The following is an 18459-nucleotide window of genomic DNA, read 5'->3' on the forward strand; positions in this document are numbered from 1 at the left end:
GCATCTAATTATTTTGTGGTTGATACTGAAACAGTGTAAATAATTCAGTGTTAGGTTTTTTCCTTTAGTAGTCATTCTGCAATATGTGGTAAATTACAAGTATGATTAATATTTTATTCTGCACTTTTGATAATTTTTAGAAAGTAATAAAAGCTTATTTTTATTACCCATTGATTAAACATGTGTTTTTTATTGGTTGTGAGATATGATCCTGACATGCTTCATAGAGACAACTGTAAGTAACAACAGTACAGTTCTAGGTTACAGATGATGTGCCCTTACTCCCTAATTGTTCCGCAGTGCACCAAAATCCTTTTTTTTTACTTGCTCATTTCTTTCACTTGCACGGTAGACCTCAACAAAATGGATGGACTGCTTCTAGTCCAAAGTGTGATAAGAACAGAACAGTGACACACAAAGTGCAGTCAAACTGTTGCTCTTTGCCTTGAAACTGTCGCAATTTAAAGTCAAACCTGTAGTAAGTAGCACGGTATTAATTGGTCACCCTGTATTAACCTTTAACTCCCAGATCAAAGTTGTAATTCTCCTTACTGTCAACCATACAATTCTCATGATGTTAGTTCAGAGAATTTAGTATTGGATCAACTAATTACCCCCAAATTGATATTTTTCTTTATTCTCATCACTTATCTGGTTGATATTGTATTGATATTGTAAGGAGAAATTCTGTCTTGGTCACTAGTGGGACTTAAAGGGTTAAGGGGTCAGTTGTCAAAGTCCAAAATTTGTTTCCCCTTTATGGCTAATTTTCACCCTTCAAAGCCGTCACCTCTACTAAGCAGTCATGGTCACTCTTTACTGAGTTCCAACATCACTTTTTTTATTGTCCTCCACCTGTATCACCCATCTACAATAGATCACAGGTAAACCAAATCAAAATCCATGTATAATTGTGCCTGTTATTTCCACACTGACAGAGAGTGGAGGACATCTGTTTAGAAACCCTCTTGGATCAAGGAATTTTGTTGTATGACAAGCTTTTTCCAAAATAACCTTGAAGTTCTGAACCACCAGAGTGAATAAAAAACAGTTGATGAGGTATTACACTCGATCAGTCTATTCCTTTGGTTTATTCAAACTTGATATGTCCCCAAAACTTGCTGTTGCAGACCCGCGTGTAGCAGCTTTTTGCTGAAAACAACAAATCACTGTTGATTTAATTAAGGTTACTAACAATATTACTGGTACTTTGAACAATGAGTTTAATATAATAGTAATCTTGCTTTAATTTTTTGATTGTACACCTGGAAAAAATGGAGCAGTTAGTTTCACTCCCAAGATATCATTTAGTAATTCACCTTACTGTCTGCTACATAGTTCTTATGCTTTCAGTGTAGAGAATTTGGCATTTGATCAGTTAATATTTTTCTTATTTATATTTTTCTTCATACTCATCACTAGTCTGCTTGATATTGTAATGCTATTGTAAGGAGAAATTCTGTCTTGGTCATTCACAGGAGTTAAAGGGTTAAAGAATACTGTGTAGATTGTTTGCACAATGTCCTTGATCTCAAACACAGGTTCCAGTAGAAAAAAAATTAATTAAAAAATAAATGCTGCAAAAAAACTTTGCCTTTCCAATTCTTCAGTCAAGTATTAGTTCATGACAGAAATTTCAATTATCTTATGCCACAAAAATTTGTGCATACAAAACAAAACTAAAGAATGAACAGTCCACCAAAAAAAAACAGTGAAGTTGTCATTCTTAATGGCAGTCCCACATATTAAAATTCTTAATCAATGAAATTCCAACACAGAGTGTACTGTTGATACTAATATCTAGATCAACAAAGACGAACATAGTTCTTCCTTACCTGAGAGTCATGAGGCTTCCAACCAATCATGTAAAGTACAAAAAATGTTGCTGGTATTCCGCCATCTTCCAGACCATACATATCTAAAGGATATGAAGAATACTAGGTAATACTATAGGCAGCAAATTGGCACCTTTTTTCGTAAGGCATGGATCTTCCATTCATATATAAAAGGTTAGGAGAGGATTTAAAAGTAGGACCTGTCCCCTGAAATGCTAATACCATATTCTAGTTGGAAAAAAACTGCACATTAAAATCTACAACTGGTGGCTAAGTTTTAATGGGAAGTGAAAAGACACAAAACTTGCAAAAACAATTAAATAATGTTAATATGACTGAGTGGAGTCCAGTTCAGTCCATAATTATGCAAGTGATTAACAAAATCACATGACTGCAAAGCAGGAGTCTCATTTGTTAATCATGATTATGATTACCAACAGAAAGTCCTGTTACAAATAGATCAAAACTATGACCAAATATGAGAAACAAACTACCCATCGGTTTACAGTATGTTCTCGAAAAAACTGAGAATTTATTAGCAAAAAGTTCAACTACCGCAAGAGCACCCAATGTTTACTACCACAAGCATGAAACATTAACTGTTCTATTACACTGTCTGATCACAAGCATGACCTGCACACAGTCCCATTAGTGCTCAAATCAGGCTGATGATAACCAGTGATGATTGAGAATTTTGTCTCAGTATTGATTAAGAAGTTTAACACTATCTTTTTAAATGTATTCAAAAGTTTCCAAGACTGATTATTTCTTGAATTGATATTAAACACCACAAACTTGCAATTGTACATCAGTTTTTTCCTATAACCATTTCATAAACATTAAAAGGATTCTATATCTTACCTTGGTAAATGGATGAAGCTGCTACAATTGTGTCTCTGTGCAGTAATGTCTTCCTGTTCCATGCTGCATTGTTTTCTCCCATTCCTTTCAGATCATGCATGAGCTCAAGCATGCTGGGATATCCTATAGTTACTTCATCAAAGTCCTAAAAAGAATTCAATGAGAAAATAATAAATTAAACTTACTGACATAAGTGAATAAAAAATTACAGCTTATAACCTAAGAAATTGCATCAAATCTGACATATCCATTTTTATAAAGAAAGATGTTTTTTTGTCTTGTAACGAGTGTGGGACAAAAAAAAATTCTGAGTCCCCATGAGGAATCAAACCTCAGACCTTTAGATTCCTTTGGATTCCGTGCTCCAATGCTCTGGGCCACAAAGACTCCACAGTGAGCGAGGTCTATTATGAAGGTCATGTGACACATGACCTGCATACTGCTAGGATCAGCAGTGTCAATAGCGCAATGTTTGTAGATGGAAATAAGAGAGGTAAACCATAAGGCATTTGACTGGTTAACAAGTCTTTGCTAGACTCTTATGCAAATTTCCACTGAGGTTATGTAACATCAATCACTTTCTTTTGGTGAAATTCATAGGGCTAATGTACAATTGAGGATTTAATACACAATAACACTAAGACAGGAATTTTTTTCCAAATAAAACTTAATGGCTTTCATAACTGTTGACCATTTTTCTCAAAATTAATGATATCAACACAAGGTAGGTGAAAATTGTGACATCACTAAAGTGCATTTTAGCAAGCAAAGTCCTTTTATTCCTCTTTCAAACCACTTACTGTTAATTTTTAAAATAGTTTGCAGAAATTTAACAAACTCTTGCTCCAACTTACAACAGTAGTCAGAGAGAATCCACTTCTTGTCAGAAGATTTCCAAGATCTCGTACTTCTGCAAATGGCGAAATATGAGCAGCAAACCCCTGCAACGACCAAGCGAACAGTTTTTGTGATAACTCTAAGATCTTCTGCTCTCGTTTTCAAAAACACCTTGTCTCAGCAAAGCATTTTGCATTCTTTTGTTGTTGTTATATTTCTCTTTTTTTCTAATTCAAAGATCAGGCTCATTTCAATGGAAACTATGGACCAAAACAACCTGCCACATACTTCAAGTCCAAAAAGTAAAAATGAAAATTATTCCCAAATTTATTGAGAGAACAATTCCTTCCCTTGGTATTTAAGTCAGCTAATACTACTCTATACTCTCCACCCTTCCCCACCCCCACAACTTAGCTGAATTTGGCTTGTACTTACCCCCTCCCTCTCAGTTTCAGCCAACTGCAGTGCAGCTCTCAACTGGTAGAGAGTTTCACCACCAAACATGGCTCCAATAAAGACTCCATCAGCTTTAAGGCAATGAAAGATCTGTTGAAAAAAAATACAACATTTTCAAAAAAATATAATCATTTGTCTCACAATGTGGTCGCTTTGGATGTGAATCCTGACATTTTAACTGTATACTAGCTGCTTGTCTTCTTCAGAAGATGAGGTCCAATGAGTATAAAATATGCCACTTATATGCTGAAGTGCTCAACTGTGATTGGATGGAATTCCACAGCTGTGATTGGTGCATCTTCGGAACAGGTTTCCTCAGTAGTCCATTGCTGCACAGCTCTCCTGCTGTTGTGTTTTTTCATTGTCAGCATCCAGGCTTCTGGACAAACAATCACATTTTGCTTTTGGACATGCTATTTGCCCCAACCAAAACCTATTTTACAATATAAATACAACATAATCATCACCAAACACAAGCATTAGGCTGATGGGGAAAATCCTACAGAATTTGCCGGCCACACCCACTAAATATGAAGTTTACAGTTCTTATCCTGTGTTATACCTGGCTAAATGTTCCTGGTAAGTCATTGACCCAATGAAGGCTGTAAAGGAAAATAAAAATAGAGAAAGGAAATCACTAATAACATTTTTGAGGGGTTAAATAACATCATGGCTGTTGACAGTTTGTTTGAAATGTTTAAAAGTAATGAAAACAATTTTTGAAAGGTATTTGACACAAAATTTAAATTCCTTTGAAGACATACCTCAGACTACTGACAATAAGATCGAAACTGTTGGTAGGAAAAGGAAGAAATTCTTCATCTGCCACAACTTTTACAGATGGAATCTCACAGGGTGGGCACTGATTCTGGCAAAAGAAAACAACAATAACATAAAACAAATTGTATGAATTCACATCATCTAATGCATATCTTTGGTAATAAAAATGTCCCTCTAACCAAGATCTTACCCCTTCCAGCCATAGTTAAAGGTGTGGTGGGGGAGGAGGGGTGTCTATGAATTGTTTCACAGGAGGAGGTAGGGGGGTCCAACCTTTGATCTACTAGACACAAAAAAACTTTTCTGTTCTGTCAGATACTAGAGCCGAACTAAGCTGAGAATTATTTCTAATTAATACATAAATTTTAAAAACACTATTATTTCAAAATGAGTAGTAACATATGATTGTGTTTTTGCAAGAATTTGGTTTCAGACAAGGAACAAAAAAAATCTACAGGTCTGACAATCATAGATTTGAGATTCCTTATCCTGTCAGGAAAGGAATGAAAAAAAACCTACATGTACAGGTCTGATAATCATAGATTTAAGATTTCTAATCCTTGATCAAAGCAGCAGTGTTTGTACTTACCAATGCATTTTCTGCCATATCAGACATAACTAAGGTTCCAACTTGATCCTTAAAAGGGGAAAAAAAACATATCAATACTGGCCAATTAAAATACTGCATTCATGGAAGCTCCAAAGCAATCATCAAGTTATCAAGAGATCATTACAAGAATTAAATCACAAACTATGTGTAACATTTACAAACCTAAAGAATATTACTTCATTAACCCCTTCACTCCCACAAGTGACCAAGACAGAATTTCTCCTTACAATATCAATGCAATATCAAGCAGGCAGGTGATGAGAATAGAGAAGAATATCAATCATGGGATTATTAGTTAATCCAAGACCAAATTCTCTGAACTAACATCATAAGAATTGTATGGCAGATAGTAAGGAGAATTACTAATTAGATCTTGGGAGTGAAAGGGTTAACACCTTGACCCCTAGGGGTGCATCTGATTTCTCCTAATAATATCACCCCTGGATCACACATTAAGGAAATCATCACCAACTATAGATTAAGTTCTTGATTGTCAAACAAATTCTCCTTGTCAACATTTTAGGAAAAGTGTACAGAACAGTATGGAGAATATGTATACTGATATTAGTTAGCAAAGGGTTAATAACCTTAGTTAGGATTACCTGAACAGAATCAGTACCAACCTTTGTAAGAAATTTTGAAATATGTCCTCTCCCACAACCAAGATCCAGAGCCATAGGAAAATGTCTGAGAAAATAAAATAAAGTAAGAAAGGAAACTAACCCAATAATTTTCCTCACAACCAAAAATATTTACAAAGACAAACCTTGAGATGTCTCCTATTCTGTCTACCATCCTTTCAGCAACCTGGGAAAAAAAAACAAACAAATTTACTGGTTATAATCCAATATCACTGGGTAACTTGCATAACTATGAGCCTCATGATAAATTACTGCTAATGACATACCAACTTGAAGATTTTTAAAGGAATATTTACTATTCCTGTAAACTTTCATTCCCAAGATCCAATTAGTAATTATCCCCTCTAGCCACTACACATTCTCTTGTAAATTGAGAGGAGAGAGTTGGGTGTCATTTCATTTTGACATCCTCTAAATGATAAGCATGTCCATTCTCATAACCTACTTGCAAGGTAATATAGGGAATCACAGGGAGAAGTTTCAAGTTGATCATATCTGGAAGTTAAAAAACATTAAAGGTTAAGGATTGAATGCTAGTTCATCATATGCCATTTCTACCCCATTTGCTGCTCAACACCACTTTTCCCAGACATTTTTTCTGGCTCCAATTCATACTCCTAGAAGGAGACACTGAGGGAGTGTAGAGTCTTGAGTTATGTATCATGGTGACCCACCTGTCACTCCAACCATCAACCTCCTGAGAAAGATTTCTTTGCACAATTTACTAGAGATCCATTACTAATTTGCTATAAGAGCTGTTTGTGCTTTTATTACAGCCTAAATGTCTTTCATGTGTTTTAGTTTTGTTGATGTTGTTTATGTTGTTGTTGTTGTTGTTGTTGTTGTTACTGTCTTTGCACCTGACAAAGATCATTTCAAGGGACAATGCAGAAATCAAATGAAGTAGAAAAATCAAAAAGTACCATTCCATTACAGAAACTACTTGTCACATTTTAATCTCTGTCCAGTCCACACTAGGTAAATATGATTATTTTCCAAGCCTTCACTTTTGCAACTACTATGACAACAAAATAATAATACAAATAAAGGGGGTAAGTTTCTAAAGAAACTGTAGTGCTGAGTAGGTGGGAGTGTACAGTATAGCTGATAATTTAGTGTTAACAACTGAGTTGAAAACTTTTGTCAGAGCAATGACGAAGGGCTAAAGCTTGAAACATCAGCCTTTTAACTCTTTACCGTGGCCAATTTACGTTTTCAACTCAGTTGCCAACACTAAATTACCTGCTATACTCTGACAACAGTTACAGGTACCACCTTCTCCCCCCCCCCCCACTCCACCCAAAATGAGATTACACCCAGTATTCAGCACGTATATCCCACACAAACTGGATCGATGTCAGCATCTGAGCAGCTACACACCTACCCCTCCCCTAACCCAACATTAACCCGAACTCGTTATCGGTTGACTTAAACGGAGGGTTAGATGCGCAGCAATGCTCAGATACTGAAATTTATCTCACAAACTTAACAAATACAAAAATATGAATCATTTTCTGACCTCATCTCTGAGGTAATCATATACCGCCACATCCTCAGCCATTGCCGCTCTGTTCTTTTGCCTTCTCTTTGCCTTTCGATCAAACACGTTCATGATAGTTTCATCCTGTCTTCTCGAACTAAAACATCTCTGAAGACTCGAACACCTCAATAATGAAAAAAGCCTGTGATAGGCCATTGCAGTAGGCACTTAATAATTAGGCAAATGGAATACTGAGGAAGCCATTTGCCTCCAATATTAAAGAAGCAAATATATATTTTGCAAAAGTTTGACCGCCATGTTGAACGCGCTCATTTGTGGGGGACTAAGTCGAATATCTTGGTAACCAAGCTGAGAGACAGCAGAGAGAGCCTAGAAGTGAGACTAGGTAACCACGCTATGGACTGGCTACCAAGTCAAGGCGGGAAAAATAAAATGAAAAATTGCTAAAGAATTCTGTCGATTACTCCCTGCCGTTATGTTTGAAGAGTGTGTTACTTCACTGAGGAACTACATTCAAGATCGAACAAATGGAAAATGTATTCCGCCCTGGAACTGGCTGTTTATCAAACTCGCCTCTCTTCTGTCTCGTTATCCTTCGGGAATCACCAAGGCGATTATTTTGGCAGAGATTCAACAGTCATGGAACCAACATAGTCAATTTCAGGGACTTCTAGAGGAACAGAGAGCGCGAAAGGTATCTGTTGATTCTGTTTTTGAAAGCAGGCGCATAGGATATGAATCAATCCTTGAAGCAGCCGTGGAAAATATTGAAACAGTTCCAGATACTCACACAAAGATTGCCATTTTGCGAGATTCGACAAGAGGCAGAAATACTCTGGGAATGTACCTACATCAAAAGCTCTACCAGTTGAACGAATCTAGCGTTAAAAAACTCACCTTGCGTTTCACCAGCTGTCGCTTAATACAAGGAAAAGGTTTGAGTTTTTCTTCGGCCAGTCACAAGGTTCATCTTCTGCCATCGGAAAATGTAGTGATTTTATGCCAGCAGGACGAACTATTGCAGTTTGGAAAGTTTGGCTCGCTTGAAAATATTAATGTGAGTCCTTCTCCCCATTACGGTCACAGTGTTAAGGTTGAAGTCGCCGATTTAGGCTTTGAGGAAGCGGTCCACTTTCCTAATGGCCAGACGAGTAACAAGAGATGCGTGAAAGTAGTTGATTCTGACGACGTTCATGTGAATTTATACCTCTGGGATGAACAACTCCCTTTAGCAAACCTGTTCAAAGAAGGCGACATACTGGCTATTCAGCAACCGTACGTGGTCCCAAACCAGGATGAATTGTTTTTCTTGGAATATGGTCCAGCTACAGTCATATTTTGCATGTCACATGCCCCAGAACATGAAACAATTCCAAGCCAAAATTCCAGTACCCAGGGGACCCCTGTGAGTGTTATCAGAGATAGTCAAGGGATGTTGGACTATTCGACCTTTCCTGAACGCATCTTTTTGAGGGACATCAAATCAAACATGACAAGGGTGACAGTATTCTGTACCATAACCAATGTGAGTGCCATGGAGGTTTTCACACAACAGCAAGTAGCAGGACACAAGTTCATCTTAACTGTCACAGATGCTACCAACAGTCACACTGTTACAATTTATGATCACAACAGAATTTATTATGATTCACTTTTTGCTGGCCATAATGTTTTGCTGGAAAATGTTTGTGCTCCAGGTAGGTATAAATTTAAGGTTGGATACCAACAAAGGGATTTCTTGTCAGACCACTGGTCTTGTAATTTGTGACTAGACAATCAAACAATGGTTGTTTGTATGCTATGTTGGTAAGAAATGTATTTTTAGATGACATGTCAACAAAACTCAGAATTATGATAAAATTTCTTTCTTTGGATTATATATGATACCAAGCCTAAACTAATACAGTAATAAATTATTGTGTTGAAAAATATTTATGTAGACCATGGTTCTATCAGTTTCTTGCAACAAGAGTTTTTGATGAAAATTTTTTGAAATATTTAACCCTTTAACTCCCATGAGTGATCCAGACAGAATTTCTCCTTACCATATCAATACATTATCAACCAGGTAAGTGATGAGAATAAAGAAAAATATCAATTTGGAGATAATTAGTTGATCCAACTCTAAATTCTCTGAACTAACATTATAAGAATTGTGTGGTTGACAGTAAGGAGAATTACAATTTTGATCTGGGAGTTAAAGGGGTAAGAGTTTTTTCAGATTTTTGTAAGATCATTTCCAGTTCATTGTAAAGCCTAATCTAGTGTTACTGGTAAAGTTAGCCTCATGTAACTCTTTAACCCTTAGCCCTTTAACTCCCATGAGTAAGCATTTATACAGGCCCAAGTGGCCCATGGGGCTGGTGCTTAACTTCGGTTTTCTTAGCATGAAGCAGCTAGGAGTATTGCTACTCCCCACTGGATGGGATGCTAGTCCATTGTAGGGTTACCCCTAGCACATTTGCTGGTACCCATTTGTACACCTGGGTGAAGAGAAGCATTGTGAGAATTTAGTGTCTTGCCTAAGAACACAACACAATGACCCCGGCCAGGGCTCGAACCCAGACCACCCAATCTGGAGTCGAGTGCACTAACCATGAGGCCACTGCGCCTCCACAACTCCCATGAGTGACCACAACAAAATTTCTCCTTACAATATCGATACAATCTCAAGCTGACCAGCAAGGATAATAAAGAATAATATCAATTAGGGGATTATTAGTTGATCCAGAACCAAATTCTCTGAACTAACACCACAAGAATTACATGGAAGATAGCAAGGAGAATTGCTTTTAAGATCTTAGGAGTTAATGAGGTAACGATGAAATGTCATGTTTAAATCAGCAGTCATCTTTTTTTGCCCTTTAACACCCAAGATTTGTGTTGTAATTTCTCTCTTCTAGTTTGTATTCATTTCCTTGCACTGTAGTTACAAGAATTTGATAAAGATATTTATGCTAGTCACCTGTCTGCTTTACAATGCACTGAGATTTTTGAGGAAAAGCTACATGTTGATCACTTGTGACAACTGAATAATTTTTTTTCTCACCAAAACAGGTGCAAGTTCATCCAAAGCCTTAACCTTAGAGACAAGCAATGGTGGAAGGATCTGGAATCTTAGCGCAATGACTGGATGGCTGGCAAGCAAGTGCTTGTCATCTCCAGTGCCTGTCAAAGATGTTGTCAAGTTTGATCACTGTGTTTGTCAAGCTGTTGTCATTCAAGTCCACGGCATCAGTGGCAGACATGCTGTTAGAGTTCACATGTCGTGCCACAGGGAAGTGGAAAGTAACAGTGGGAATTTCTTCTGCAAAAAATGCGAAGTTACTCATTTGAATGAAATGCTCAACAAGCCAAATCAGCTGGTGAGTCTTAACCCTTTGAACTCTAACACCAGTGTGCATCTTCTCTGTACTGTTGTCTATATATTTCCTTTCGTATTGACAAGGAGAATTTGTTCAACAATCAAAGCTTCTCAGGTTGGCAATCATTTCTTTTATACTTGTAATTTTAATGTTTGATTCAAGAGTGATACTGTAAGGAGAAATTAGATAAGTTAACACAGTTCAAAGCTGATTTTTCTTTCTTTCAGTTCTCTGATGGATTGCTGTTTACACAGTTTTTCTTTAGTTTCCTTGAAAATGGTATTCCAAAAGAGATTACATATAGGGTTACCATAACAATGCTAAATCCTCTTGAAGAAAGTTAAATTAAACATTGTTATTTTGATCAAGATTGGCTCAATTGCTTCAATCACTCTACATTTTCCATTCACTTCAACTTTTTTTTCAGATTTTCACTGAATGAATGTCTGCTACTGTTCAAAAACTTATTTAAGATTGATGCTGGGGAAAGTTTGATCATATCTAACCTTTGTGAAATAATTGTTTTTAAAAAATTGTGATTTCAGAAATCCCCATCCATGTACTGGAAGTGGCAGTATACTTTGAGTCTTGAGTTACATGACTCAGAGAAGAGCATAGAGGCATCTCTGACAGATCATGCTGCAGAACAGCTTCTACAAATAACAGGGTCACAGTTTGTTGAACATGTTGGAAATGCTCAAGAGCAAGTGTTGGAATCAGTCTTAGGGCAAGAGTGTTTATTTGGTATTTCAAGCCTAAGAGGACATCATCAGATTGATGCAATTTGTCTTATGAATTGAGACCAATCAACCATGACAGTATTTTTTTTCTTTTTTTACACCTTTCTATTCAGACTTCAACTCTGAAAATGGACAAAATTAGTAGCTATTTCTTACCTAACTTCTAACTTCTTAACCCTTTAACTCCCAAGATCAAACTGTTAATTCCCCCCTCAAGCTGTTACACATTTCCTTGTAAATTAGTAACGAGAATTTGGTGTTAGATCAAAACATCTAACTGATGAGTTTAAACATTCTCATCACCTATTTGGTGGATAATGTTAGGATATTATAGGGAGAAGTTTTTTGTTGATCACTTGTGGGAGTTAAAAGGTTAAGGATGCATCAATTATCAAAATCTTGTCAGTCCATTACGGTACTTTTGATGCTCATTTGATTAAAACCCATCCCTGAATAAATCCATTTTTTAAATCAGCTTCCCTGTAATTTTTCCATCAACTTTTTAAGAAGTTCAGGAAATGCCATTGACATAAAGTGCCCTTTATCAGAGTATTGTTGGAACTCGGCACCAGTTCCTTCCGCCACTTGTTTCTGTTCGCTAAATGGAATAAAAGGGTCATCTGTTGAGCCAAACTGAATGATCCACTGTGTGTTGTGCTTAATCTGTTCCCATTCCCAGGGCCTATTGTAATAACCTGTGAAAACAATTCTTTCAGCTAATACTTTCAAAACAAATGCAAGCTATGTAGTGATCAAAATGTGATAATGAGGATGAGGAGAACTATGAAAAAAAGTTATGATAATTTTCCTTTACCGCTTGCTTTTTCATTGGGATCTCCCAAATCCGTCACACAGGCTGAAACCAGAACCAAACCAAGCACACAATGATTCTCTGCATATCTGAGTAAAAGGAACAAAATACAGAATTGTAGAGTGCAAAGTGGAGAAACAAAAAACAGTCTTGACTTTGTTTTATGAAACCTCTTGAAGACCCACACCTCATAAGAATTTGCAATTTTCAGGTCTCATGTTTTCATGGGTGTTTTGATCAAAGTACCTTTTACACTCGCAGGTACACTCTGTCGTAGCCATCTATCTTTAATTTACTTCTTTTAGCCTGTTTCCATGTTCAGCACACAAATAGCAACATGATGGAGAGTGGATTGAGTTTGGAACAATTTGCAGAGAGCTTTTTTGACTCATAGGTGTTGAACACAATGCTTTAATCCAGGGCCCAGTTGTATAAAGGGCAGATAATGCTATCCAATGGATAGAGATTTATCCAGTGGATAGCGTTATGCGATCTTCGAACAACCAGAGCCAGGTCAATTGGTGATTGTGTACAACTTTCAAATTACAGACATGTCTACCATTTTCTGTTGTCTCGATTTGATCTACCTCCACTGTAGAAACTGAAGAAAGAAAACCTAAATTAACAACACAGGGGTAAAAAGGAAGATACAAACTTCATACTAAGTAAACATATTCTGTGCAATGAAGAGTGGGAAAAGTAAAAAAACTGTAACAAATGAACAAAGCAATCGCTGTCCCCAACATGAAAATACTCTTAAGACAAAAACCATGTGCTACCAAGCCACATGACCTAATCAACATCAGTTTGTTCATTCGGCCACTAGTCTGCCCCAACAGACCAAATTAGGGAAAATAGAGAAGAATTCCTCGTTCTTACTACCATCTCTTTCCCCATTCTCCTTTGAAAACTGAACTCACATTCCTTTTGACCACTGTACAATCCTTTGAATTTCACAATTTGATTAAATTTTCAACTCTCCCATATAGCTGGTATAAATCTCCCTCAACTTACTTAGGAGAATTTGATAATATTAAGATAACTCCTTCCAAATGTTATGCAATTTTTTCTTTTCATCTTTTTTAAACTGTTGTAAGTTTAAAATCACATGTCAACCAATAGGTACTTTAACAAGGACAGGGCAAGTTGTTGATCATGAAAATGTGGTATGCTTCTAACCTTGATTTGCAGACATGTTACAAAGAGATAAACTTTTCATCAATAATATTTTTCACTAAAATCACCTCATGGCAGCTTGGGCCCCAGAGCTATGCCCAACAATCACAGTGTTGCTGTTACAATTAAGCTGTTTCTCCATGAATGGAATCCATATTCCTTCACGTGCCACAACTATAAATGATGAGAAGCACCAATTTATTTAACATCATTGTCATGAAGACAAGTAGCCTGTCACAATTTTCCAAGAAATACGGTATTTGCTGTTGTGTTCTTTGGAATTCGTACTTTTTCGTACTTAAGTTTTGCTTCTGATTGGTTGAAAAACTCTCCCATGCATCAATTTGCTTTGAAAACTCAGAACTCATTGTCATTATTCACTCATTATCAAATAGACTATCAAACAATTTCCTTGAGAACTACTTTGGTAAGCACCAAATCATATCTATTCAGCATAACTTCCAAATATACTTGAAGTGCACGACAGCTGTAAGCACATAATTATCTCATGACACATTCATTTCATTTTGCACTAGACTAGCTGACCTATTTCTAACAATGCATAACTTGGTAGCTGTTTGTAAAATAAACTCCTTAGAGGGGTTGATTCAGACTGAACATTTTAGCAAGCCTGATTTATGCTTCAATTATACTGCAACAAATTATAAAAGACAAGGCTCCTTCTCCCCCCCCCCCTGCAAAAGTTTGATGGGGGGGGGGGGGGCTACAGTTCCCCCATTTTAAGACAGGTCTGATTTCTTTAAGCCGTACTTCCGGATTTCAAAATTGTTCTAATAAAACGGTTTCTTGCATACCTGGATCAGGCATATTCTTCAGAACACACTCTACATCTTTCTAAAAAGAATAGTAATGTTTCAAATAAAAATTACATATTAACTGATCTATTCCTGTCATCAGAGAGAACTAGTGAGGCGTTCTGAGAGGGTATCTTGCTTCACCTCTGTAAGCTTGTTTTGGAGCCAGCCATACCAGTTACTTCGTTCAACATCTCCATCGCCGTTTCCTGGTACGATGACAACTCTTTTTTGGCTCATTTTGGGAAAGAACAGTAATAAAATGTGTCCATACAAAGCGATTCACAACACTTCCCCTATCGCCATCTTTGCGAGTAGGACTGTTTCCGACTGCAAAGTTCTCGTACCCAGGGCCCGTGCGATAATGAGTTTGAAGATGATTTCGACAGCTTGAATCGTACTTAGTAACTGAGATCAATAGCCGCAGGATTTTGTCGTCATAATACTCGGAAAGTTTCCCAACGCTATTAGCCAGTCAGAAATTTATTCTCCCCAGCTCGAGGGCACTCACATCATTGTTGCAGCGGAAAGAAAAATTTATTAAGGACGAAATTTTGGGCAAATAATAGGGACTTTCTTTATAAAGAAAGCTGACGATCGGTATGTAAAACGCGAAAAAAAAACGGAACAAGGAGAGAATTTTTAATCCAGGCATCTTGACCGAAAAAGCCTAATCAATCACACACACAGAAGTGCGTTGCTGAAAATCGCTTGAGATCATTTTGCCGGGATTGACGAAAGTTAGTCATGCACCCCTAAGAGATGTTTACAATCTATCGCCGTTGTAACACTATTTTATTCTAAAAATAACGTGTTTATATTGAAGATATCAAAACATTGATGATCATCTCTCCCACCTCGTATTGTCAAGCTAAATTAACCAAGTATTAAAAAAAAAATAAATATTCACTCTTCTTCAATTCACCATCAGTCTCGGAAAAACTTTTCTCCTAAACCAGCTGATCTCGGTAAAGAATGTTCCGAAGACATCTCTGCTGGCTGAATACCAACTGACTCAATCTACGCAGTTCAATTACTCTCAAAATTGATCGAGCCCAAGAACTATTGCAGAGCCTTAATAATTCATTGTTTACAATTTATCCATAAACTTGCAATGTTCGGTTTCAGCTAACGGATGTTTTACATCCAAAGCACAACAAGTCATTTCCAAGGTCAGACAAGAGATTCAACACACGAGGAAAAATTTTTTGTAAATGAGTCGGCCTACAAAGGACAAAATTTACAAGCGGAATAGGAACTAAATCATATCTTTTTGCCATGATTCGAGTCAGCTCTACAAAAGGCATTTACATTTATAGACAAGTACCTCATATTGCGCTTTAAAATCATTTTTCGGAAAAACAACAAGTTGAAGAAATTTTTTCTCAAATTCCTCACTTGTCTGTATCAGGGCGCTAAAATTAATTGGGAATCATGAGTCGTTCAGTCCAAAAATGAAACATGAGAATTTTGAAACAATTTTAAACGATCTCTAAAACAACTACGTCAGAATAAAGCCAATAAAATTTAGAAATTAACTGATATTGCTGGAAAAGTCAGGCCAGTCACGGAATTTTCTTTTTAAAGAAACCGATGTGGCTTATCAATTGCGACTTTCGATAAGTGGCCCAGACAACCCCCACAAACTTAGCATTTATATTTTTTGCCTTTAGGCTTCCTTCTCTTTCCTTTCACAGTCGTTAGTAAATCAAGGAAATGTGGTTGTACATTCTCGTTAAAAAACTTCTCCTCTTTCTCTCTCGTATCGAACGTCTTTGCTTTAGCGTTCACCTCGCCTTCTAAATTCAGCTGTGCGTCCTCCAACTTTTGAATGGCTTCCTGAAATTCTCGATAACTTTTACTCTTGGCTGCTTCGGAGTTTCTTCTACCTTCGTTGCTGCGATTATGTTTTCTGGCCTTGTCCATTTTCAGATCGATAGCTTTACCGTTGTTGATAACAATTACACCATCTTCGATTTTAATTTCTGACAGAGACTTAGATAGTTCTTGTGTATTCTCTCGTGAATCGCTAGATTTTTCCGCAAGGCTGGGTTTCTTTGCAACTGCACGTTCTATGGAAGAAAGGCTGGCCGTGCGTTCGAGAGATCGGCTTGGGTTTCCCGTCGAACTGGCCGTTGTTTTAAACCTGGAAGTCGGCGAGGGTTGTGAACGTCGCCTCACAAGAGGAACCGACTGCGCTTGTACCATAATAGCTGATAAATTTGGAACTTCGGTGCGAAGAAAGTCGTTGACAGGGGTGCTCGGGCAGCTGTACATTCTTTTCCGAAATTTCCCGCGTACGGGAGTTTTTGTCAAGGTTGACTGCACGTGGTCAAAGCTTTCTTCACTTCCTGGACTTCTGGGAGGTGAATATACAAACTTTGTTCCCCATCTTGCTGGACTGGAGGAAGTAAGACAAGGGAAGCTCCTACATTTTTCCTGGGAGTTCAACCTTTCAGCACTTGGACGCAGTTCTTTCAAATCACACTCACTGACAATCCCAAGGGGGAAAAAACTTCGTTGCCGCCCATAGGTTGGACATTCTGTGTTTGGCTTCGAAGAAACTTGTTCTTCTGGGCTACATGTTTGCGAAGACGACGTAGGAAATTTTTCCGGGCCATAATGAGTTGAGTAATATTTCCAGCGGCTTTTAGTTTGACTTGGATGAGCTGCCATTTGATAACAAAACTATCCCGAATGAATTTGAAGCAATTCACTTCCGCCAAAACGACAACGAAGATGGAAAAGCCGGCAACTTGCATTCACAGACTTTCCCAGTCCAATACAAAGCTCAGCTCGAGATGTTATGATTTAAAACGATTTGTTATAATAACCGCCCATGGATGGCCACTTATATCTCGAAAAGCAGGTCATCAATGCGAACAGGCGCCATATCACCTATCATTGGTTTATCACGCTAAACTGCGCCAATTTACAGAGGAACTCAAAACCCTGATAGGCAAGTGGGTTAGCTGTGAACACAAACTTGCACAATGATTCATGCTAAGAGGAAGACTAATTTTAATGTGCTAACTGCGACAGGTGGATTTTATTTATTTATTGCTTTATTCCATTCTATGTTTAGAACTTTCCTCCCTTTGTTTTTTGTATCCAGTGTTATGCAAGATTTCTTATTACATAACTCTAACACAAACTTAAACTACACTTTCATGACAAAAAAACTGACAAAATAAAATTTCAAAACTTCAAGAGTTGTTAGCATGCAGCGAAGAAAATTAATTTCCTTTCTTCACACTTTCATACGTAAAATTAGTATTTTTTTTATTTTTCTTCACCTTTTTTAACGCTTACACTTCCTAATAAGACGAAACCAGGTTTGTTTCCAATATTTTCCATCTCGTTACCGCAAGAAATATTCCTCGACCTTACACCAATTTAATACCTAACGTGAATAGACACCGAGAGTACATTACTAATTTGGATAGTTTATTTATTTGCGGCTCAATCGCGTCAAAGGCACTGTTTAATATTTGATATGAAAATGTAAACCTTGGAGCCTCCTGCCTGAGACACCAAGAGTTATCCAAATAGGCAATTCTAAATTCGAATCAGTTACCTGCATGATTGAGAGTTCAAAAACTGAATTAGTCTTTCCATCTCGATTCAGCTTTCGCATTATATTCCGTTCACGTAAGTCAATAAAAATTGACAGAAACTGAACTGTTCAAACATTTTAATTTGTTTATCATGTATAATGGAAAGAAACTAAATAGTGAACATTTTAGTTGCTACTTTCAGAGCCAAGCGAACGCTTAAAAAAGTGCCGAAATAACAAGATGCATCAATAGAGAAATCTATTAATGTAAAATATTTATAACGCAGGGATTCAGTCTGAAAACCAACCCACACAGAACAATTAAACTAATTCTTGACATGTCATTTGCAGCCGCAAAATGGTTTTAGAACTAGGAAACTAGGAGCGCGCTGATTGGTCAAAAACATATCTCAAAACATATCGTTTGTTGCACCGGTAAACCAGTAGAATATCGAAGTTTATTTTATCAAAGTAA

At 37.1% G+C, this 18459-nt stretch overlaps 3 protein-coding genes across 4 annotated transcripts; 1 reads left to right on the forward strand and 2 right to left on the reverse strand.

Moving 5' to 3' along the window:
* Positions 1-815: 815 nt before the first annotated feature.
* LOC131768350 (arginine-hydroxylase NDUFAF5, mitochondrial) lies at positions 816-7822 on the reverse strand. Its single transcript, XM_059084082.2, has 11 exons — positions 7540-7822; positions 6146-6186; positions 6003-6066; positions 5359-5406; positions 4754-4857; positions 4552-4591; positions 3969-4079; positions 3551-3637; positions 2697-2841; positions 1836-1918; positions 816-1152 (listed from the first exon to the last, which is right to left on the reverse strand). The coding sequence occupies exons 1-11, from the start codon at positions 7714-7716 to the stop codon at positions 1078-1080; spliced, it is 975 nt and encodes a 324-aa protein (XP_058940065.2). The 5' UTR covers positions 7717-7822; the 3' UTR covers positions 816-1077.
* A 143-nt stretch (positions 7823-7965) lies between these two features.
* On the forward strand, positions 7966-11686 carry LOC131768397 (uncharacterized). Its single transcript, XM_059084134.2, has 3 exons — positions 7966-9218; positions 10579-10886; positions 11432-11686. Exons 1-3 carry the CDS (start codon positions 7997-7999, stop codon positions 11684-11686), a joined length of 1785 nt encoding a protein of 594 aa, XP_058940117.2. The 5' UTR covers positions 7966-7996.
* LOC131768399 (putative hydrolase RBBP9) lies at positions 10541-14751 on the reverse strand. Of its 2 annotated transcripts, XR_009338981.2 has the most exons (6): positions 14573-14751; positions 14429-14468; positions 13682-13787; positions 12441-12526; positions 11393-12321; positions 10541-10828 (listed from the first exon to the last, which is right to left on the reverse strand). XR_009338981.2 is itself a non-coding variant. In XM_059084135.2 (5 exons), the coding sequence occupies exons 1-5, from the start codon at positions 14666-14668 to the stop codon at positions 12098-12100; spliced, it is 552 nt and encodes a 183-aa protein (XP_058940118.2). In that variant the 5' UTR covers positions 14669-14751; the 3' UTR covers positions 10541-12097. The 2 variants fall into 2 exon arrangements, 1 of the variants encoding a protein (XP_058940118.2); XM_059084135.2 differs by having other exon boundaries at positions 10541-12321.
* Positions 14752-18459: the final 3708 nt, after the last annotated feature.

Source organism: Pocillopora verrucosa, chromosome 13 (genome assembly GCF_036669915.1).
Source record: "Pocillopora verrucosa isolate sample1 chromosome 13, ASM3666991v2, whole genome shotgun sequence".
Taxonomy (NCBI): Eukaryota; Metazoa; Cnidaria; class Anthozoa; order Scleractinia; family Pocilloporidae; genus Pocillopora; species Pocillopora verrucosa.